The following is a 24,143-nucleotide window of genomic DNA, read 5'->3' on the forward strand; positions in this document are numbered from 1 at the left end:
AGAATTTCACTCACTCACTTCAAGTACAGTAACTGTGGCTCTGACATACATCCCCCCTGAAATACCCTTAATAGGTCCAAAGGCTTTTTTTTTTCATTTTGGCTACTGCCATGTGTGCCATTCTTCTCTCACACAGTTCTGTTTGCTGTGACTGGTGAATGTTCCACACCAGCATTGCATTTCTCTAACTCTCAGGCCCATGTTGTTAGTGCCCCAACAGTGCTCTCCTCGCCCTGGGCCTGTGTGTGCACAAACTCTCCCTTTGGTGGGGGTATAGGTACTGCTGCATAGCTTTTACTGATGAGTGGTTGAGAAAGAAAGAGAGAGAAAGAGAGAGAGAGAGAAAGAGTGTGTCTGTGTGTGTGTGTTTGTGTGTGTGTGCATAGGTTGGTATAGGTGTGGGGCCGTAAGGGGCAGGTGTTGGGTCATGGGTGGGTGCCCAGTTACTGTGGGGCTGTGGGGTGAGGGCAGGGCTGTCTGGGGGGAAAGGCATGGGATCATGGACCATATTTAAGGGATGGGCAGAGACTTGGGATCTCTAGTTAAGTGGCATCTCTGTCCAGCTAGCTCATCTCTCTCTCTCTCTCTCTCTGTCTTACGCACTGTGTTCATTTCTCCGTCCCCGAGTTTGTCTGACGGCGTTTCCTCGTCTCACCGTCCATCTTGTCTCCTCTGACTGTTGACCATCATGTTGGGACGCGCTCTCCTGCAGACCTCTCTGGTCCTCTGGCTGGTACAGCACACCCTGCAAGGAGGTAGGAAACTCAGTGGTGTGTGTTTGTGTGTGTGTTCATGTACTAGAGTATATGCATGATTCCATATTTTATGAGACAGAAGGGATGAATAAGATGAGATGAACAGAGAATGTGTAACAAAATGGGAATCTTCACTTAAGATAAAAAAAATAATGGGACTTCAACCAAATTATATGATTAAACCTTAAACACATCATCATGAGCACATAACATAGGCAATTATTTTTTGCCTCATCAATCTAGGAACACGCAAGCACTTAAAAGCATCTGCATATAAAATCAGACAGTATTTCAGTGCTTTCAGAAATAAAGAAGTGATGCACGTGTTGATTACCAAGTTAAATGCTTTTATATTAATTCATTAGATAGAAACCTATTTAATGATAAAGACATGAGAAAATGCACAAACCCATGAAGTCAACTGTAAGAGTCCCACAGTAAGATCTGATCTGATCTGAAGTTATATATTGTATTACAGTTACTATAACTTTCACAAAGTTTGTACCTCTTTCATTTTATATCAGTCTTTACTATAGTCATCAATAATCCCCATACCATACAAGGTGACTTATAGCCTACTAATCTGGGTTTATTGCAAGTTTATCTATCTAAATATCTAGATCCTCCATTGACCACTGTGGGCCATTAGTTAAACATTTGCAACCAAATGATGTGTACTCAAAGACATAAATTGATAGGTGTCTGAAAGGAGCCTGAAAACAAGACATGTGACATACAGCTCTGGAATAAAATAATATGACCGTCAACTCATTCGAATGTCACTCAGCAACCAGGATGACATCAGACAGATTTGCAATGGTCTCACCCATGGTCTTCATTTTTCCGAGAGCTAGGCCTATGTCAAATCCATAGGTCTATCAAATTTTAGAAAGTGCTAATCTTTTCCAACACAATGTATTAGATTCCCTATGACGAAATAATATTGACAGGAAACACCTTGAGGTAAATAGCCTACTTGCTGAGAGCGACGAGTTCAGGCATCATGCTCAAGTAGCCTACGTGGATCGTTTCCAGTCATTCATCATGCCAAAGTCGCATTTTAGGCTATATCTTCCGTTAATGGTTAGAATCAAAGTCTGAGACCAGGAGGTGGCAGCGGTGGTCAAAATTTGACGACTCGTTGCTAGACCAGCACTTTACTGCCCCCACACTGTAGCCACTTGAGTCGAGCCTTTTCATCAATGAACGTCTGTTCAGAAGCCCGGAATTGTGGTGAAATGGCATCCCACAACTAGTCTACAACAGCTAACACTGCAGCAACATTTTAAGCAACCATAAACAATTAACACTTAGCATCCACATAATTTCGGATAGGCTGTCACCATGAAACAGTCAAGATCAGCTTCCAATAGTCAGGGCCAGGTTAAGGTCATCTGGGGCCCGGGGCAGGGGCCTCCCCGAGCCCCCCCCCAACCAACATACAATTGTAACAACATACAAAAAACAAGTAGGCCTAGCCTACAAACATGGGGCAATGCACACAAAAAATCAACCATGAAATATTATATTATTACCATCAATGAATTACCTAAACTAAGGCTTGAAAAAAACTGCCAGTGGTACCCAGGTCAGCCTAAAATGTGCAACTCCCGAACTCTGAACTCATAAAACATAGCCTAGAGTTTGGTGCGCACGCACACAGCCACATCATGATACATTGTTAACACACAGCCCTAGCCAGCCACGACGTCAAATACATTGAAACACGCAGTTTAGCGCACACACACTAGCCTGGCGGGGCCATCCTATATCATTGAGATGTATATTAATTAAATTAAATTAATTTGCCGCCGCTAGGGTGCGTCTAGATTTCTAGGCTACACACACACAGCCCAGCCACATCAAATACAAACAAGAGTAACGTTAACGGTAACGTTGTCAGGGACAGGGGTGGACGTGGACTTATCACTATTTTGATCCTCGTTTTGAAAAAAGTGGACAAGGCGCCTGCAGGAATGAATGCGATGGTACGCACACATGCACCCACCTAACTTTCAACGCTTTGATAATATTTGTCCCGGTTAGGTTCCTGCATTAGTCAGTTAAAAAGTAATCTACTAGGCTAATGACATCCACATGCAATATCTTTACAACAACCACGCCTAACAACGACCTATTTATTTGGACAACTTTGTATAGCCCTATAAAGGCTAAAGTTACCTTTAGTTTTGTTCTAGCAAAGGCTACGTTCATGTATGGCTTTAATCAGCGGTAATGCTAGACATTTTGACAAGCACAATAATCTTGCCTACCTTGTTCTTGCGGCTTGCCCATTTGAAATAACTCTTCTCGCTTTGTTGTCTCCATCCTTTCTGTTTTCGTTGTTTAAAAAACGTGTTATATCCATGATGAGTCTCGAGTTAATTAATTAGCTTATAACATTGTGTGCTGATAACCAGCATAGATAGTAATAGAAAACAACAAGCTAGCCGACAACTTCTATAGCATGCGTATGTAGGCTCTCCTGCTCAAACAAAAGGTGCGCGCGTGCATAGTTCTGCATTGAGTTGATTTTGATAACGTTTACAAACTTACTTAATTTACAGAAAATTGTAAATAGCCTACTGTCATGCAGTTAATGGAATACTGTGCAGAGTTGGGAAGTTATGGTTGCCTAGGCCTATTTGGTGTGAACACACACACACACAGGGGCAATTCTCTCTCGAGTAGCCTGATGATACGCACAGTGCGTACTTGGGTACGGCCGTGGTTTTGGTGCGCCTTACTGAGAACGTCTGGTTCTCGTCAGCTCTTTCTTTTTTCGAGCTCCGCTTTCATATTTCCTAATTGTCTCATGCGAAGCAATTGTTGTCTGGGATAGCATGCATTGATAAGGGGGAAGACAGGTGACGATAAGACATATGTTTTCTTTTTTAAATGTCCCGCGCCGGGGCCCCCTAGTGGCCGGGGCCCGGGGCAGCAGCCCCTTTGCCCAATGCACAAACGCGGCCCTGCCAATAGTCTACTTCGACCTGGCACAGGTTTTGTTTGTCAAATACAGAATCTCTCTTGTTCAAAACAATTTTTAAAAGTGACGTCTTTTTTGATGAATGTGTTTGTCTAATTTGACCAAACGGTAAGCCCATGCGGGATGTAGGCCTATAGGGTAGTAGGCTATAGGCCTATACTATAGTTTGTGGGCAACGAGTGAGAATTAATCTGAACTCTGCACTTTTTCTTTCCAAGGCGTAAGCAGACCTCAGAATGGTGCCTTAGGAAGACTGATGCCAAGAGGTAGGCCTACACTATTCCTCTTTTGTGTAATTATGTTTGGTTATATGTGTGTGTGTGTGTGTGTGTGTGTGTGTGTGTGCCTGTTAGTGGGTACAGTAAGATTCTGTTATCTAATAATGAACTGATCTGACAGAATATTTGCGCTATATTTTCTACTGTTAAATAAGAACTTCTTCAATGAACCAGTTAGCAGTTAAAATGCTGTCATGGTGCATTCTGTATTCTGTTCATGAGTAGCCTACACTATGCTATAGTTTTACTGTTTTATGTACAATAACAGTATTGTGTGTTTATTTTGTTGCTAGGGCGTGGTGGCTATGGGGGCAAAGCCGGTGGTAAGCAGAGTTTATTCTAACTTAACTGAAGATTAAAAGTTCACAACAGAAGTTCAGCTCAACTAGCCTCACTCTCCCCAACTGTTCCCACAATAGGACTGTTATGTATCCTGAATGATAATGAATATTTAGATGTACATCCACAGCATGAAATAACCCCGGTCTAATGAAGCTGTATGTTGAAATAGCTGGCCTTCTCTTGAAGTCGGTGCTGACAGTGATGGAATGTGTCCTTGTCACAGAGCGCAGATGAGTTGCACCTGCTGCAATGTTGGCCATATTTCACCCTGCCAGTCCCAAGCCATTTAATGTGCTCTTAAATGTCATATGACATAACATAAGCACCAAGCTCATACTTGATTATTTTGATGTGTGTGTGTGTGTGTGTGTGTGTGTGTGTGTGTGTGTGCGTGTGTGTTTGTGTTTGTATTTGTAGGCTATTTGCATTTGCATTATACATGCCTCTGTGTGTGTGAGTTTATCACTTAGTATAGTGATTTTATAGTTTAACATAGTATTCTGTGAATAATATCTGACAGCCCAATTTTCCCCTTCTAAAACACAGGCTATCCAACTGCTGCCCTTGGTGCAGGTGAGTTACCTTGCTAAGTAGTGTTTTAAGACCTGAGAGCATTTAAGGTATTAGAGCCATCCTTCATTATTACTATTAATTCTATGAATTGATAAATGATGCACAGAGGAAAGTAGTTTTAAAGATGGACAGAATAATTTCTTGCATTAATGCTTGATATATGTAACTGGAAGATTTTTTGGCCTGGAGGTAGTGTACTGTGTGTAGTAACTTTGCTATACTTTTGAAGCCCAATAAACCAGACAAGGTCAAGAGTTGCTTGAGTTATTTCTAGCTGATGTGTTGTCTTTGCATTCACTGTACAGGATGTGTTAGATTGGCACCTCCACACTCTGTTGAGCATAGACTCAGCATATTTTAAGGTTCTCCATCATGTAATAGCCATTCATTGGCTTGCATGGGAGTATTTACTTTTTTGTGTGATATTGGCGTATATGTTCCACTACATGTATATTCGTTGGCATTGCATGTCTCCAGGTTTTATTTTAGGTGTTTGCAATGGAGGTTGAGCTTATTTATTTTGGCATCCACTACCGATTACCAAGAACCTGCGTGTTTAATATGTTAGCAATGATTTTTTTGTGTGGTTTGACATGTTTGCTTTCTGTATGTGTATGTGTGCGTGCGTGTGTGTGTGTGTGTGTGTGTGTGTGTGTGTGTGTGTGTGTGTGTGTGTGTGTATTCATATGACCAGGAGGATACAGAAATGGAAATGGCCGTGGCATGAAGCAAGGAGGCTATGGAGCAGGTAATGCTTCATTCAGCAGCTGGCATGAATGCATGAGTGCATGAGTAAATACATAATTGCCTTCATTCATTCACTGATAACATTAATTTACTATATCAGCTCATTTGCTGTCTTTTTCATCATTGTAATTTATTTTTGTGCATTTACATTTACATTTATTCATTTATCTGATGCTTTTATTCAAAGCGACTCACAATAACGAATGCCATTCAAGCTACAGTGCAATAGGATACCATAGTGTAACAATAAATACTACCTTTATACACAATACAAAAGGACAAGTACTTGATTTAGGTTCCTCTTTAGAATAACTGTCATGGCCCCTCTGTGAGTTGCTCCTTACTCTCTCCCATCCTCCCTCTGACTGTAGGAGCCGGTCTGGGAGTTGGGATGGGCCTGAGCAATGGACTGGGAGCCGGTCTGGGAGCAGGCAAACAGGCAGCTAGAGGTGAGAGGGATGTCGGGGTGCAGCAGCTGTGAGTGAGTAGCACCCTGCAAATGCTTGGGTCGATCAGGTCATTTTCTCAGAGGCAGCGGACTCCACACTGGTGTTTCGTTTGTCTGCTTGGTATGGTGTCTATGTGTGAACTATGGGGGTGGAGGGGGAGGGAGGGTTGGTGGGACTGTGAGAGAGGAATCTAATCAACCTTGAACTTCATGTAAGCTTCTGGAACGATGAGGGTGTAACAGATTGCACCTCTTCTAACCAATCAAAATGTGACCTTGGGGTGCAATAACACCAACCTTGTATGATTAAAGCACAGATATGATTTATGCTGTCTATTCCCAGAAAATAGATTGCACTTTTAATTTACCTCACTGGGGGTGTGTACTTGTGTGTGTTTGCATGTCTATATGTATGCTTGTATGCTTGCTTGTGTCTATGTGTATCCTACTAAGCCTGTTAGTGGATGTTGTCTTTCCTGTGTTTTTGTTTGTCCATATCTCTAATGACCTTAGCGTCCCCTTTCTCCCTGTCAGGTTATGGAAATGGAATGGGTGCTTACCCTGGTGCTGGGGCTGGGTACGGTAGCTACCCTGGAGCAGGTCGCGGTGAGTCACTGTTAGCGTAAACTGTACAGCCTTCTCACATCTCAGTAGCCACCCAAACTTTACACCTAAACTTTCTGACAGTTACACTGGAAACTAGAAACCCCCACAGATACCCTTCACTGCTGCAGGTTGATAGTCCCCTCCCTCTATGTACCAACCTTTCTGAGTTGTGATGGGTTTCTTGTGTAGTCAGAATCTCAGTAAGGTATTGTGACAACTGCTGAACTAAAAGCTAGCAATTAATCAGCAGCACACGTTTCCCTTTTGGCAAATATGACCAATAGGTAAAATAAGACAAAACAATCTTCAGACATCACACAATTGCGTTTTGAAGTGCAATGTTCATGGTGTTTGTCAATTCAAATAATTCAAACCATTATTTCTAATGTGCTTAGACGGCAAGCTGTTTGTTTGTGGTTGTTAGTGACAGTACCCCTATTCACCACTGGTAGGCACTGCAGGAGGGAGCTATCCCACTGGCCAGGGCTCAAAGGCCCCTAAACCGGGTAAAACGCACGACTGTGCACCCCTGTGTGTTACCCCTCCCTGTGTGTGTCAATAACTTTTAACTCTCCAACTCCATTCCAAACACTGACACCCCATACTTTCTTCATATGCTCAACATCAGGGGAATCTGAGAAACTAAAGGGTGCTCAAATCCAGTCTTTGGAAACCTGTTGTTTCCAAAGGATTTATGACTGATTTGACCATTGAGCTTTTCTCAGTTCACAAATGTTTGGACTGGATGGCTTATGCTCTGTGTTGCATCAGTCCTTTTAGAAAGGGATTCCTCTCTTCATGAGAGTGTAGAGTGGGGGCTTGTTTTGGACTGGAGTGGTTCTTTGCGTTGTGTGTTGTGTGATCTTTTTCTGTGTCAATGCACTCTCAACTTTAATTTTGTGTTCTAATTCAGTGTTTGTGTAATCCATGAGCGTGGATACCATAACAGCATGTTGATGCGTGTTGTTGTTGCTAAAGCGTTTGTTTTTTTGTCTGTTTGTTTATGTTTATGTTGTGTTGTGTGTATATCTATCAGCTTTTGTTGTTCAACTGCAAACCTTTGCAGTCACCTTTAGCTGGTCCTGCAGCGACAGCTTCTTGTGTGGTGCCGTGCACACATTAACGCCTCGCATGCAAGTGTGAACACGCCTCTCTGTGGTTGTTCCGAGCACCCTACAACGCCAGAAACTGTGTCGTAACACGTGTTGTGGTGTCTTCAGGTAGCCGACCAGGACCTGGAGTGGCTGGTGGCCAGGGACCTACTGGCAATGGTAAACCCACACTACCATGTCTGTGTGTCACTGTCATTCTGTGCTGTGATGACCCATGTTGTCTGTGTGGCTGTGATGGTGGTAGCATGCCAGCATTAGCTACTCAGTTCTATTGGACAAACAACATTGATTTTATCACTATGCCACTATGGCAGCATACAGTACATGCGAACAGCATGAGATAGTCAGGGTAGTTGTTATCTGTGGTAGATTGACAATTACAACTTCAGACCAAAAGTCAGACCAGTCAGAATACAATGTCAAAACATTTGCAGGCCAAGGGGATTACTAGATTTACGTAATGTTGATCCGCCAACATATGTGCCACAAGTTAAAATATGAATTAACAGAGAGATAAAACATATTATTTGAGCATGTTAGTGAGGGGTTGTGTATTTTTGTATTGTACAGTAATAGATTGTTTTGGTATTTAGTTTAAGTACTTTGCACTTAGGTTGCTTCCTGGTGTTGATTAATCAGTATTGTGGTCTTCAGGATATGGTCGTGGAACAGGCACGCCCACAGGACAGGGCTCCAAGCCATCTAAAGCTGGTAAACTCCTCTCTATTTTGTCCTTATACTTGAGGTGTTGTCTTTGTTATTTATCATGGGTTTTTCTTCATACATCCCTATGTGGGGCTTGATGTATTTGCCCTTGCCAGGGACACAAGGACAAGTGAATCATTGAGATTAGTGTGCAATTGAAAGTGACCAAATTAGCCATCAAACAAAATCTTATTTTTACAAATATAAGGCTGTTTGCACATATTTAGAGATAATGCACATATCCTTATTCTGTGCTTTGGTCTTTGATCGGATTTTGTTTTTGTGAATGTTTGCCTTTCCACTGTGCTTTGAGTTAGCTGAGTTGTTCCCTGCACGCTAAACCTGGTTACACTCCACCAACTCTCTAGTTTGGTTTGTCTGGTTCCAGGTGTTAGGGCTGGAGCTATAAGTGCGGTCACCAAGAACAACAAACCCAGGGTGACAGAACCGGGTAATAATGCCATAGCATCCTATGTGTATGCTTGATGGATGTGTATTCAAAGGGTAGCTGTTCTGTCAACCCTTGTGTCTATGCTTTGAAGCACTGATATGTAAAGCCTGTTTGTGTATGTTGCATGCATTAGGACTTTTTAGGTGTTGTCAGTGTTAAGGTTGAGGTTTGCACCATGCCTGGTAGATGTTCTTTGGCTTGAGACATTTTAGCAGTGGTTTGTCTCTCTGTACCAATGTCAGACATGAATCAAATTCTTCCATGTTGGAAAACTCTTGTTGATTACTTTTGAATTATATTTACATCTGCTACGGACATGTTGAGATAATGATTTGCTTTGGAATTTGATGCAGGTCAGACTTGGATTCATGTTTTGTCTATGATCTATGTTTTGTCTGGTAGTGTTTTTGTCTTTATCTTTTACCTCTTTGTCTGTCAGCATCTACCAGTTTGTACTTCTCCTCCATGTTGTCTTGCATCCTGTCATTGGTATGTGTGGTAGCTGTAGTGGCTTCTGGATCTGTGTACCTAACAGTGGACAGGGTTCCCACGATCACTGATATTGTACACTAAATGTAACATTTTTCCGAATCAAAATAGTTTGATGAACTATAAAGCTAATCGTATCTCTGTTGAGTAATTATTCATGTGAATAATGTGAAAGTTTCCTACACTTTGCCATGAATAGTCTGGGGACTCACATTTTGGAAATGTTTCTAACACTAGCATGGTGACGAGCGTACACTTTGCGTTAACTTTGAAATCATTGGTCCAGCCTAACCAATCACGTTGATCAGGGATTCCTAATGTTACTTACTTACAGCATCGGTAGTCAAGAAATAAAGTATGTAGGGCTACCTTTGCTATTAATTAATGTACACATTCTTCCGACTACAATTTTTGATGTTTGCTGGCGGTGCTACTACCGTTTACTACAGCCACTTTCGATTTCATCCCCTCTCATCGCTGATTGGCCCTACCTTTCTGGGGTATGATAAAAACATTAGTTAATTATGGTGTTCCAGACTAGTATCTCCTTGAAAGGAGATCTTTGGCTTCTTTGGCAATTAGAGGTTATGAAACACCAACATTTTTTTTCTGTTTATGATGGGTGGGAACCTTGGTCAGATGAATTGTTAGATAACCAGCTAGTTTTCTGTTAGCCCTTTCAAGGAATATCCTGCTTCCATTTGTATTGGCATTTTATGTGCATTTTAGTTGGCTGCTATAGTTTTTACAGTTTTTCAACAGTTACACTTCATGTCAATTCATGTGTGGTGGTAATTTTGTGACCTTTCAGGAGTAGCTGCTGGAAGTTTAGGAAGTGCTGGCAGTGTCGTTAAATCAGGAGGGACTGTGGCAGAAGCTAAACGTTTTTATACTGCTCCTTCACAACAGGGAACCAAGAGTCTTGATGCAGCAGCTCAGGCTTTGCTGGGGGCAAAAAACCAAAGTTATGTTTCTCAGCAGCAACAGGCCACTAAAGGGCTTAGTTCTGCCACTGGTACTCAGCTACAAGGAACCAAAAATGTTGGTCCTGCCACTCCATACTCACAAGGAACCAAAACCATTAGTCCTTCTAATCCATACGCTCAAGGATCCAAAAGCTCTGGTTTTGCCACTTCACAACTGCATGGAACAAGGAGTTTGGTCACTCCTCAGCAACAAGGAACTAAAACCCTTGGCTCTGCCAAGACACAATTTCAAGACGCCAAAAGTCTTGATCTTGCCACATCACAACTTCAAGGAGCCAAGAGTGTTGGGGCTTCTACTCCACAATTACATGGAACCAGAAGTCTTAGTCCCTCCAGTCCATTTCCACAAGGAACCAAAACCTATGGCTATGGTGCTAAAGAAACTCAGGGATCCACTTCTTCATTTCAGGCCCAAAGTCCAGTTTCCCAGGAACCTGATGGGACCCAAAGAATAGTGTCTGTCGGTGCGCCCGAACAAGAGGGCAAAAGCTACTTCTCTACCTCCAGGGTGCAAATGCACAGTAGTAAAAGTTATAATTTCGCTGCGTCCTCAGCAAAGTCAGCATCTTCAGTGTCGTCATACAGTGTCAAACAGGGCTCCAAAAGCCCTGTTGCAGCACCAGTGCAGGAAGGTTCCCCCATCTCCTCAGTTACGTCTGATGACACAGGCCCCTATTATGATGACATGACACATGCGCTGGATGGCACACGTTTGGGTCAAGGCATGCTACAGGCGCAGGATAGAAAAAGTCTGGCCTCTGCAGCTGTCACACCAGTAGAGGCAGGCAAAACAGCCACCTCATTCAACCCCCCGTTGGACGCGGCCCCCATGGTCCCTGAGGTCGCCAGTAAAAGTATCTGGTCAGCCGCGACACCAGCTCAAGCCGGAAAAAGTCTGCGCTCCCAGCCTCTGGAAGGGAAGAGCGTGGGCCCTCAGGTGCCTGGGCAGCGGGAAGGGAAAAGTCAGCAAGCAGCCGCACCAAACCTTGGAGGGTTTCTGCCGACAGATCAGGGTAATCCGTCTCTCGTTCCTCTGTGTGCTTGCCCGCAAGAGTCGCATCACCTTTCTGTGGTCTACATCATCCATGTGCACAGGATGTTTGTGTCATGGGATATATAACCTTGTTTATACACATCTCTACATTGAATGAGATGTTCTCTGTATGTGTGTTTCTATGTTTGTCATACCAGGAAGTGAATTATGTTCCTTCCTCTCCATCTTCTGCTCTCCTCGTACTGTTTTCAGAGATCCTTATCTCATTTCTGTGGTGTTCACCTGACACCTTACGGGTGTGTTCTTTTTCAAGTTGAACCAATGTTTCCCAGGCATCTTTCAGTTTTGGTCTATGGCACATCTTTTTTACTTGTATAGGCTGTATGACTGGAGAAGCTGTTGTGAAAGCACTGTCAAAGTTTTTCTTTCAGGAGGAAATGAAAAAGTACCCTTAGACATTGTTTTTTTTCTCACCAAGGGATCCATAAAATAATAAACGTATTAGTAGTTATACATACAGATACATATAATATCTTTATCACATGTTCAGTGCAATATGATCTTGATTATAGAAACCAAAGATTATAGTGTGTTGCACTTTAGAATCGTAGACTCTTTCTAAGCTTTGATGAAACATGTAATATGTGTCACCACCACTGTATTATGTGACAGTGTGTGTGTGTGTGTGTGTGTGTGTGTGTGTGTGTGTGTGTGTGTGTGTGTGTGTGTGTGTGTGTGTGTGTGTGTGTGTGTGTGTGTGTGTGTGTGTGTGTGTGTGTGTGTGGTGTCCAGGTAATGGAGGTGGAGGTGCTTTGCCTTTTGGACAGGGGCAGAAGGGGAATGGTAAAAGCAAACTTCCTGTCATACTGTCCTGTCCCTACTTTTGTTTATGGCTTTAATTGGTAATTGGACTTGCACACGGCAGAAAAATGTCTCTGGTACACTTACTATGTAGTAGGCCTAGCCTACAGCTACAGGTACTAGAATTTAATGCCCTTTTGTCTTCTACACTGTGGTGAGACATGTTTGGATCCGAGTTCTATCAATGGAAAAGGATGCTAGGTGTCAAATTATTGACTCAACTGGGAAAGAAACTCTATTAAGGTTTCATAACAAACTAAAGACAATTAGTCAATTATCCCTTCAGTAAGGGCATTAAATGAGGTACCACTTCACAGGCTCTTGCCTTTAGGCTAATCTGTATGCTGCCCTGTCCATATATTGGCTTAAACTTTGACTCCCTCACACTGAACCTACCTACAATAAGGAGAGTTCCTCCTTCACCAGTTAATATTGTAACAGAATTTCAAACTTTCAGTGGGGGAGCCACAGTTTTGGAATGTCCTTTTCCCATGCCAGTTATTCGCACAGTGTACATTATGTTTGTGGTTATGTGGCATGTCGTTGGTTGTGTTCAGCATGGTGGCTTCTCTGAGCTGTTTCCAGTGTTTACATTGCTGAATGTCCAGTGTCAGTAATGAACCTACCCTCACTGAATAACTCTTAGGATATGGTCCAGCCCCGGCTATTTCCAATGGAAATGGAGCAAAAGGCAATGGTAATCCCACTTCTATTTCCACCTTTCTCTGCCTCACAATTCTTACATTCTTATGTTTTTTTTGTGTTTCATCATGGCATCTGTCAGTTCTGTATTTTTACGTGTATTAGTATTAAGTGTTGTTGTCTTTGGCTGGTATACCTTACTTAGGGTGGTCTGACATAGCTGAACTGCTGTTGCACTGCACAATTGAAATCAGTGATAATTGCTGACAGTTGAGTAATACGTTTTGGCATTTCTAGGGTATGGCCCAGGTGCAGGACCCACCAATGGACAGGGGCCTGTAAGCAATGGTAATCCTAACCCTCCAGCCTTTGTTTCCAGATAAAGCTATCAGGATCAGTGATTGCAGTGTTTAGGCTATAGTGCAGGAGTGGGCCCATCCAATGACAGGAAGCTAAGTCGAGTTGCACAGAACCATTTTTTGTCATTGTCTTCTGTCTCCACCTTTCCACTCTTTAGTGGTATTGGGTGTGCAATTAGAGCCATATCCTTTGCCAGATGTTATTTATGCAGTGCTAAGTACCCTAAAATTGAATAATCCGTGTTGTGGTTTGTAGGATATGGGCCAGCACCAGCTGTTTCCAATGGACAGGCACCTATAAGCAACGGTAACACATTTGTAACTACTGCTTTAGAGATGATTTACATCCTTAGACAGTATGAAATAGGTATATCAGTAGTTTATTTAGCATTTTAATTGCCTAACTTTGGCAGAACATACAAATTTACATTAGTGAAATAGAATATGGCTGCCTAGTGTTAAATTGATTGATCCCACAGATCCCAAAGCTTCATGTACAGGGCAGGGCCTGGTTTGGGTTTGGGATTCTCTGCTAAATCTTTTTTCCCCCAAAGCCCCCTAGACAGCATCTATTACTACAGCTCAGCCTCAGTGAGCCCAGGCCATCTTTAATAATCTAGTAGAGCATGAAGTAGTGTTGTGGCCACATAGGGTGCTACTAAGTGACCTACTACGTGGCTAGCTAGGCTGATAGCACTTCCTCTGTGTAATTGTCAGGCTGCCTGACCAGAATATTTCTCTGATTGATATTTATGGCTTCCTATATTTGATAAAGTGCATTGTCAGCTATGTTGGTTTGAAGGTTGTGTTGAGTGAATTTTAATTATAACTGTGGCATCCAGGATATGGCCCTGGACCAGCAGTTTCCAATGGACAGGGAGGCAAACCCTATGGTAAACACACTCCACATGTGTGTGCTCTCTCTCTCTCTTTCTCTCTTTCTCTCTCTCTCTGTTTTCTTCTGTCCTGTAAATTATATGGAAAAAAAGTTTCCTATTAATGCTCATTGGTGATACTTGAGTTGCTGCACGTGTTACTGTCAGCTTATTGAGTGAGCGGTGTTCAAGTGATTGCTGTTGATCTTCATGGTTCAGGAGCTGGAGGGCCTGTTGGCCAGGGGGGGAAGCCTTCGAAGACTGGTAAACAAACCTAATCAAGTGGCACCACACCTTCAAGGCACTTCTGCATGCCACCCATCCTCAGTGTCCTTTTTTCTAGCTTGCATGTGTAACTCAACTGTCACACAAAAACAAATTTGGAAGGATGTTTTGTAAATTGCAATAGCAGACATGTCTGTAAATCAGTGGGGAAATTGATGAGTTGCGCATGCTTGTCTTAACTGAGAACCTAGCTCTGTGTGCACATGACAATCACAATCACACACAGAAAAAAAAAATGTCACAATTGCATAGAACCATTTTGTCATTGTCTTCTGTCTCCAACTTTCCACTCATTAGTGGTATCGGGATAGAAATTAGAGCTATCCTTTGTCAGGTGTTATTTACTCAATGCTAAGTACCCTAAAATTGAATAATCAGTGTTGTGGTTTGTAGGATATGGGCCAGCACCAGCTTTTTCCAATGGACAGGCACCTATAAGCAACGGTAACACATTTGTAACTATTGCTTTAGAGATGATTTACATCCTTAGACAGTGTGAAATAGGTATATCAGTAGTTTATTTAGCATTTTCATTGCCTAACTTTGGCCGAACATATTTACATTAGTGAAATAGAATATGGCTGCCTAGTGTTACATTGATTGATCCCACAGATCCCAAAGCTTCATGTACTGGGCAGGGGCCATAGAGACTCAGCTTTGGCTAGGTCTATACTCTGGTTTGGGATTCTCTGCTAAATCTTTTTTCTCCAAAGCCCCCTAGACAGCATCTATTTATTACAGCTCAGCCTCAGTGAGCCCAGGCCACCTTTAATAATCTAGTAGCGCATGAAGTAGTGTTGTGGCCACATAGGGTGCTACTAAGTGACCTACAGTACTATGTGGCTAGCTAGGCTGATAGCACTTCCTCTGTGTAATTGTCAGGCTGTCTGACCAGAATATTTCTCTGATTGATATTTATTGGCTCCCTAGATTTGATATAGTGCATTGTCAGCTATGTTGGTTTGAAGGTTGTGTTGAGTGAATTTTAATTGTTACTGTGGCATCCAGGATATGGCCCTGGACCAGCAGTTTCCAATGGACAGGGAGGCAAACCTTATGGTAAACACACTCCACTTGTGTGTGCTCTCTCTCTCTTTCTCTCTTTCTCTCTCTCTGTTTTCTTCTGTCCTGTAAATTATATGGAAAAAAAAGTTTCCTATTAATGCTCATTGATACTTGAGTTGCTGCAAGTGTTACTGTCAGCTTATTGAGTGAGCGGTGTTCAAGTGATTGCTGTTGATCTTCATGGTTCAGGAGCTGGAGGGCCTGGTGGCCAGGGGGGGAAGCCTTCGAAGACTGGTAAACAAACCTAATCAAGACACAGTAAAGGCACTTTTGCATGCCACACTTCTTCAGCTGCCCATTTTCTAACTTAAGATGTGCATGTGTAACTCAACTGTCACACAAAAAGAAATAGGGTATAGAAGCATTTTTTGTAAATTGCAATAGCAGTCTGTAGATCAGTGGGAGAATTGATGAGTTGCACATGCTTGTCTTAACTGAGAACCTAGCTCTGTGTGCACATGACAATCACACTTAAAAAGAAAAAAAAATCACGCTTCTGCAGAAGGCAACAGTTTTTTTTGTGCTGCTACATCGTGTGACAAATGGATATCACAAAAATGTCACAGATGGATGTGTTAATTTCACCATTTTATTTATTACTGGTATTCTGGGACGTTTTCAGAGAACAGCAACATCACAGATTTATTTCGTTCACATCCTCTTTCCAGGAAACATATCTTTACTACAGAACTACATTGGAATCACTCATTAATTTCTCTCCAGTATTGTGCGTTGTTTTATCTATTTAAAATTCTTTGAATACGATTCCCATTCATTTAATAATTTATTCCTGCTTCGTCCACCAATACCATTTAACATGCATGGTGTGTTACAGCAACCGGTTACATTCCCTCTGATGTGCATGTTTATTCTCTTTTGCAGGCTATGGACCACAGCATATTGTTTGTCGACTTCCCTTATTTCTGCATTGCACTGGTTATGAACATATCTAAGTGTTTAACTTTCTGTTGGGTGTATGTTTCACACAGGTTATGGACCTGGTGCAGCTTACCCTGGAGCTGTCGGCAATGGCTATGGAGGTATCAAATTGATATGGTTAAAAGGGTTTTGAACATGCCAAGTAACATGCCAAACCAAGCAGAAAGCCTTAGAATTGACTAACGTTCCATCTGTAAAGGACAACGGTGCTGTACTTGTTGGTGCTGGTTTGGGCAGAGTCAGTACTAACTTACCTTGTAGCACATTCCCACACTGAGTTTGTGAATTTGTAAGAATTTGCTGATTAGCAATCCATGTTAATGCAGTACAGTGTCTATTAGTGAGTAAAAAAAAAACATTGTGTCTTATAAAAAATTCTCATGAACTTCCCATCCAATGAAATAATTTTCTTGTGTTCGTCAGTTTCAATGCCATCATTAGTGTATGTGCTATGATTAGTGTTATTACCAGATGTGCCTAAGTTGAGTTCATTTGCACAAGTCACCTCTCAATGCTCCATCTGATGCAGGTTTGGGACAGGGTGGATACCCCATGGGGGGCCGTGGAGGCAAGCAAGTAGGTAAGGGTCACCCTCCTAGAGATAAGAGCAGCCTAGCTGTGTGTGTGCGTGTGCATGCGTGTGTGCCTGTGCGTGTGTGTGCGTGTGTGTGTGTGTGTGTGTGTGTGTAATATGCGACTCAGTCTGTTCTTTGTGCTGTGCCCTTAGGTTACACTGATGGCATGGGAGGATATCCTGGCGCCGGCCTCGGTGACGGCATGGGCCTTGGTTGGTATTTTATCTCTACCTATAGCCTTTTAGCACCAGACCTCCTCTATGCTCCATAACTAGTTCCATCAGGTGTAGATGATGGATACACGGGCAGCATGTCTCTCTGTACATGTCACAGCTTTACAACTTAAACAGAATCTAAAGAACAGCAACTCTAATCATCTCCCATTACCCATCCCCTACAGGTCTTGGAGGACCAGGTGCAGGAGCCAAACCTCTGACTTCAGGTACTTCTTTCGCTCTGTTTCTCTTTTTCTTTCTATTCCCCCCATGCATGTATATCTTTTAAAACAGGTAGAGGCAGAGAGAAGACAGAATAACCGTCCCAGCTCCCCCTGACCTTGTGTCGAAAACTGCCCTTGACCTTGTGTCTGAAATCTTATGTCTTTGAGCACAACACAGAGCAGTTGGGCATGTGTGTGTGTGTGTGTGTGTGTGTGTGTGTGTGTGTGTGTGAATGGGTAAATGTGTAAGGCAAAACCTGTAAATCCCATGCCATTTACCTGATAATGTGCATATTGTGTGTATTGTGTGTGTGTGTGTGTGTGTGTGTGTCTGAGTGTGTGTCTGACAAGGAGAGAGATGGACAAAAAGAAAGAAAGAGAAAAGAGTTGTAGACTTACAAAGACACTGTCTCTTACTTGGAAAGACCCCAAACTTGTGGTCTTGTGTGTGTATCACATGGTGGTCAATAGCTGAGACTTCCTGCCCTAATCAGTAGAAAAGCTCTATGGAAATTTAGTGTGAAACCACAAACACTTTGTCAACTGCTGGCTGCACGGCTAGAAAAACAGTGTGGGGCTGTTAGTTTCAGTTTGAATGAAGATGTGAATTTGACAAGCATGCATTTAACCCCCACCCTATTCCATTTTCCTGTCCGTAGGTTATGCTAATGGCTACACCAATGGTAATGGCTATATGAATGGTGAGTATCATCCTGGTGCTGTCCTTTTAGCCATCCAGCAGAGGGCAAAAGGCTAACAGACATAATTATAATTGAGAGATGATTATAATTATGTTTCAGGAGCTGGTGGATACCCAGTGTTAGCCGATGGGGCAGGGATGGGAAGCAAAGCAGGGAAGGGACCAGGTAAACTGCCCAATCGGGGGCCAAATGATGTTGCAAGTTTGTCCTGTCAGAAATGATGAGGTCATCAACGTACAGTTAATTATACACCACAGGCTAACAAAACTAAACATTCATTTAAATGAGTGTGTCAAGTTAAATGCCATTCTTACTATACGCACTTTACACTTGTACTAGGGATAGTGAACCTTATGCTTAAGGATATGTTTACAATCCTGGGTTGAATGACTTGTGTTAAGTTCACAAATCCACATTTTATCTGTATTTCAGTTTGTTCACTGACATTCATATTTGGCCAATGAGGCAAACAAATGTCATGTCTGTAAATGTGTCTCAGTTAACCAAGCTGTAAGGGTCCATCCAGTCCATCTCCCCTATTTCGTGCCCCTGTAATTGATGTGTGTCTGCCTGTAGGTGGCGCTAGTATGGGGCCTGCTGGTTCTCTGCCCTATGGGGGCCAGCCTGTGGTCGCAGCTGGGCTGGGTGTTGACGGAAAGTCTGGAGGGTACGGAGCTGGCCCAGTGCCTTTGGGGCTTAGTCCTGATGCCAGCCTGGGTAAATAGGGCACCACTTGTGCTGATCAGATAGAGTGGGTACATAAGGAAAGAAAAGGAAACCATATAAAAACATGGTTGTGCTTTACAAAAAGGTCCCATCACTAACATTAATGGGATGCTATATTTCACCTTATTTTCCTTGAAGTCCGTTTAAGTAAAGGTTACTGCCTCCTATGACACTTTATTGATTGTTTATTTTAATCAAGTATACACTCAGTATATACTTAGGATAGTTGGCCTCAGAATAACTTCCCGCTGTCTTTCCCACAGGTGCAGGACTTGAACCTGTCAATGGGAAATTTGGTGAGTTTTTTTTTTTAGTACAGGTTTGACCGTAGATTGGTCTGTTGATCACTGTAAAGACAGAGTCTCTTTTCTGTACAAACAGGTGGTATGGGACAGCTTCCTTACAATGGCGCCCCAGTCATCCCAGCTGGGCTAGAGGGTAAGAGTGTGTGTGTGTGTGTGTGTGTGTGTGTGTCCCCGTCCGTCCGTCCATCCAGCTGGGCTAGAGGGTAAGAGTGTGTGTGTGTGTGTGTGTGTCCAGCTGGGCTAGAGGGTAAGTGTGTGTGTGTGTGTGTGTGTATTTCTCTGTCAAGGTGATAACATATGACTCCTGAAACCCGCAGGTGATGGTGGGTATCCATATGGCGCTGCTCAGCAACTTGGCTTGGGAGCTGATGCAGGCAAATCTGCCAGCAAATATGGTAAGTGTGTGTGCATATGTTGTACGTAGTGTATAGTAGGGAGTGTGTTTGTGTGTGTGTGTACATGTGTGCGTGTACGTGTGTGCGTGTACGTGTGTTTGTGTGTGTGTCTGTGTATGTATGTATGTATGTACAGTATGTGTGTGTCTGTGTATTTATGTGTGTGTGTTTTGAAGTGTGGTTGGGATGTTACCGTAACATGACTAACAGAGTGATTAAGTTGCTTGTCATTGTAAGCTCTGACAGTTTGTCCTTGGTGTAGTGGTTTCTTTTTAGAAGTCAAGAACAATGCAAATGCGCTAAGAGGTGCATGCTTGTGCCTTGTGTATGGGGGCACAGGTGTGTGTGAGTGTGAGAGAGAGAGTGAGTGAGAGAGAGAGAGAGTAAAAAGACAGTGTGTATATGTGTGCGTATGTACCAGTGAGAGAGAGCGAGAGAGAGAGAAAGCATGTATAGCTTGTGAGTCTGTGTGGAAAGCCTGCTGTAATGACCTCCATCTTGCTTGTGCTGTGTCTCTGGGCCTCTTCCTCCCCCCTGCTCTCTCTCGAAGGGGATGCTGGGGCAGCTCTTGGTGCCCAGCCCTCTCAGCCTGGACCACAGACTGGGGGCAAACCTAAATGCAAAAATGGTACTGGTCTATGTGTACTGTATGTGTGTGTGTGTACCTGTCAGTGTCGTCAGTCTGTCCGTCAGTCTGCCTTTCTGTCACCCTCGCTGTCCCTCTTTCTGTCCGTCCGTCTGACTTAGTCCTCAGCCATGCTTCTGCTAGTGTTGCGTATGTGTGGGGAACTCAGTAACAATTCCTTCTGTGTTTTAGGAAATGGCAGAGGATATGGAGGACCTCAGCCAGCAGGTACATACGTATTCTCTCTCTCTCTCTCTCTCTTTCTCTCTCTCTCTCACACACACACATTCATTTCGGCACTTCAGTACTTATTTGCAAACTCCAAGTAGAAAAATAAGGAGATGTGCTTTCTGTGTTGTTGCTTCAGTACATTGATTCTCTGCATGTTCTCTGCATGTTTGTAGCCTATGCTGGGCCACTGGCAGCCAGCCAGGGTGGCTATGGTGAGTACTCAAGAGTGACATTCTACATTTTCTAGGGCCCCATATGCTGGTACTGTCTCATACTGAATAAGATTTATTATTGTGTTCAGATCCTATAGTCCTGTGTCCTATAGCCATATTTAAACTGTCAAACACAGGATAAACATTTAACCTTGCAAAATGGCTTTATTCTCTTTCTATAGGAGGCAAAGACGGAAACAAGTATGGTATGAACGGCTACTATGGCAATGGCTACAAAGGTGAGATATTTGTTCGATTTAATGGTGCACGTTAAAATAAATTTACACACCTTTTATATTATGCTACCCAGTTAACTCATTGAATGCCAAGCTGTTTTCGGAAGCTTTGTCCTAGAGTGCCAGAAATCTAGACCATTGTTGATGATTTTTGTACAGCCACAGCATATTCTGTGTTATAGCTATGAACACATACAATGGCTCGTTTAAAAGGTGAAACTTTAAGCTCTCAGTGGATGCAAACCGTGTATTTCTACACGCCTCTGTTCCTGAGAAATCCCAAGCTAAACAGTGGCTAGTTTTCATCAAAATCGCTGTTTTTGTCTAGAAATGGAGATATAACGTCTTTCATGAAATATTAAGTGTTGCCTGTAAACTTTCCGGGAAGTGATCAGCGAGACCTGGCGAAACTGCCACCTAGTGATAGACCCACGAAAATGCGGCAACCGAGTTATCATAAAATGTCCAGAGAAAATGTCCAGATTGTGCGTTTTCATGAGTTTTCGATCATCATATATTTTATTTCCATTCATCACAGAGTTCCCAAAATCACATATAAGGTGTGTTAGAGTGTCTAGTTTTGTAATTTAAAAAAAAAGCTAAAAACTTAATATTACATTTTTGGCACTCAACGCATTTGGCACTCAATGAGTTAAGTAAACATATATGGTTGAACTGCCAGAAAAGTCAGAGAGAACTGCACACTTTATCATTCAGTTTGTTTGACACTTCTCTCTGTCTCACTGCAGGTTGATTGACAAGGCCTCAGCAACAAGAAGTGAATTTGTGTTGATTCCCGCTTGTGTTCTCTGTGTTTGTGTTGAGCTGTTTTCTGTCATGTGTCTTTATGTGCTTTTAATTCATTTGTGTTGATTTTTTTTGTTTTGTTTGTTTGTTTTTGTTTTTGTGGTGTTGTTTTTGTCTGACCATCCTCCTTCTGTGTTGCCCCCTAAGTGTTGCGTGCCATGTTGTCTCTGTATCTTTGCTGAATTTGACATGAAGTCTGCTGTTTGATGGTTTCTGCACATTAAACACTAAACAGTTTTTTTTTTCACCCCAAATTTTTGACTCTTCATTATTCATAAACAAAAACACACATTTACACTCACCTAATAATAACTAATTGAATACATTCAGATAGCAGTATGCAGTGAAAGGCGTGGGAACAATGTACTGTAAGGTCCATCTTCCTCGGTTTTGTCGCTTTTAAATGTTCTGCAAAGCTGTCATGGTGTAAGTATAAATAGACATTTTTGTGGCTGTCCTGCGAACAGCTGGTTTAGCTCAGCTGATAGACCGATAAGAAGAAGATAAGAAGTGTTGCATATGCAGGACCACTTGACACGTCTGTCTGTGTTTGACTCATCGACAGGAAACCACAGCCCCTCCACACATACACAATGTTCTACAAACGAGTATAGCCTACGCATAAACATGTGACAGGATGTGAGCCACGGCAGACAACAACTGAAAAGGAAAAAAAATACTGTTTAAGACACTCATATTTAATTGTGTTTGGTGGTAAACACTTGACAACTCAGGGTTCCCACCCATTTTCACTGACAAATTTCGAAACCTTTCCATGACTTTTCAATGTCCTTGAATTAAATTTCCATGACTTTTCATGGCCTTCGAGTACAAATTTGCTTACTGTACACCATAGGATGGGACCAATTATGAAATGTGCCTAGAGAATGTGTTTTCTCCCGAACTATTATATATCTATGAACAAAGCAATCCAATTATGTGAGTTGATGTACGTTCCAGGGGTGTCACTAGACCTAAAACTGCACTAGGGCACATGCCCCCCCATAAAGGTGATCTGGGGGGGTCTTCTGGGATAAAATGTTGTATATTTTAAAGTTTAACCACATGAATTCCAATACAAATTTCAAGTTTTTGCCTGAAATTCCACTGTGCCTATTTACGAGGGCATTGTTCCCACCTCTTTTGGGGCCTACCATCAAATGTTTGACCTATATTGAAAGCTAAGAACCTGTAGTTTTCATAGGAAACAGTCAGAATAACTGTGTGATGTACTGACACAGAGTTACAGAGGCTAGAATATAGTTTTTTCTTTCTGCCAGATTAAAAGCATATCTGAACAGACCACATTTCAGCCCTCTAGGTCACTTGATATCACCTAGAAACACAACTGAGCCCTAGCACCAGGTCCTGTGAAGTTGTGTGCAAAAGTAGATCAATATAGAATGAAAATATGAGTGCCCTAGTGTAACAAGGTCAGTTCGTCCGCCGCTCACAGGCCTCGAACCCGCCACCTTGACACACTCACCGGCATGGGAGACGAACGCTCTAACCACTGAGCTAAAAGCCCAGGCTTCCAACTCAGCGGTTAGAAGCGTTCTTAAGGTTAGGGGTGTGAGGATTTACACAGGCAACTAGCACGCTAGCTCAGTTCGCCTCCATTACACTCACCTCCCTAAATCCTCACTCCCATGATCCGGGTCACGGCACCACTGTAACAAGGTCGGTTCGTTCGCAGCTCACGGGCCTCGAACCTGCCGCTTTGACACACACACCGGTATGGGAGACGAACGCTCTAACCACTGAGACAAAAGCCCAGGCTTCCAACTTAGCGGTTAGAATCGTTCTTAAGGTTAGGGGTGTGAGGATTTACACCGGCAACTAGCTCGCTAGCTCAGTTCGCCTTGGTTACACTAGACCAAAACCAAGCCACAAGGTCAAGAGAATGGTCCGTAGACCTGTGAGACAGGGTTATGTGAAGACACAGATCTGGGTAAGGATACGAGAACATTTCTGCAGTATTGCAAGAGCCCAAGAGCACGGTAGCCTCCATCATTCTCAAATGGAAAAGTTTGGGACAACCAACAGTCTTCCTAGATCTGGCTGCTCAGCCAAACTGAGTAATCCGAGACGGATGGCCTTGGGTCAGACAGGTAACCAAAGACCCAATGGTAACTATGAATGATATCCAGAGTTCCTTCTGAGAGGATAAGAGAAGGGTAAAGAAGGACAACCATCAGTGCAGCTCAGTGCCTGGTTTCTTTTACACACGCCATTGGGAATTGTGGCCAAATAGTTTAGTCCTCGTTTCATCAGACCAGATGATTTTAATTCTCATGGTCTGAGAGTCCTTCAGGTGCTTTTTTGGAAACTCCTGGCAAAAAATGGCTTCCATCTGTTCACTCTACCATAAAGGCCTGATTGGTTGAGTG

The 24,143-nt window shown here is 42.7% G+C and overlaps 1 protein-coding gene across 2 annotated transcripts; it reads left to right on the top strand.

Annotated features, from left to right (window-relative positions):
* Positions 1-603: 603 nt before the first annotated feature.
* On the top strand, positions 604-22,007 carry LOC143102206 (uncharacterized). Of its 2 annotated transcripts, XM_076265667.1 has the most exons (27): positions 604-755; positions 3,963-4,010; positions 4,316-4,345; positions 4,911-4,937; positions 5,632-5,685; positions 6,056-6,133; positions 6,667-6,738; positions 7,191-7,244; positions 7,959-8,009; positions 8,505-8,561; positions 12,268-12,318; positions 12,983-13,033; positions 16,552-16,602; positions 17,031-17,081; positions 17,229-17,288; positions 17,477-17,518; positions 18,175-18,216; positions 18,316-18,381; positions 18,793-18,933; positions 19,206-19,238; positions 19,324-19,380; positions 19,565-19,642; positions 20,193-20,270; positions 20,460-20,495; positions 20,672-20,710; positions 20,893-20,949; positions 21,696-22,007. In XM_076265667.1, exons 1-27 carry the CDS (start codon positions 689-691, stop codon positions 21,698-21,700), a joined length of 1,476 nt encoding a protein of 491 aa, XP_076121782.1. In that variant the 5' UTR covers positions 604-688; the 3' UTR covers positions 21,701-22,007. The 2 variants fall into 2 exon arrangements, with proteins under 2 accessions (XP_076121782.1, XP_076121783.1); XM_076265668.1 differs by lacking the exons at positions 7,191-7,244; positions 7,959-8,009; positions 8,505-8,561; positions 12,268-12,318; positions 12,983-13,033.
* The last annotated feature ends 2,136 nt before the right edge of the window (positions 22,008-24,143 follow it).

The sequence above is a fragment of the Alosa pseudoharengus genome, unplaced genomic scaffold, assembly GCF_046254945.1.
Source record: "Alosa pseudoharengus isolate Yale_2024_CS ecotype anadromous, Long Island Sound unplaced genomic scaffold, YU_APseudo_1.1 YU_APseudo_1.1_scf_4, whole genome shotgun sequence".
NCBI lineage: Eukaryota > Metazoa > Chordata > Actinopteri > Clupeiformes > Clupeidae > Alosa > Alosa pseudoharengus.

Bases quoted from the DNA above. Each gene is read 5' to 3' on its own strand.
- LOC143102206 (XM_076265667.1), top strand. From the start codon at position 689: ATGTTGGGACGCGCTCTCCTGCAGACCTCTCTGGTCCTCTGGCTGGTA. The intron at 18,934-19,205 runs GTAAATAGGGCA...TCTTTCCCACAG, and splicing joins TAGTCCTGATGCCAGCCTGG to GTGCAGGACTTGAACCTGTC. The intron at 19,239-19,323 runs GTGAGTTTTTTT...CTGTACAAACAG, and splicing joins ACCTGTCAATGGGAAATTTG to GTGGTATGGGACAGCTTCCT.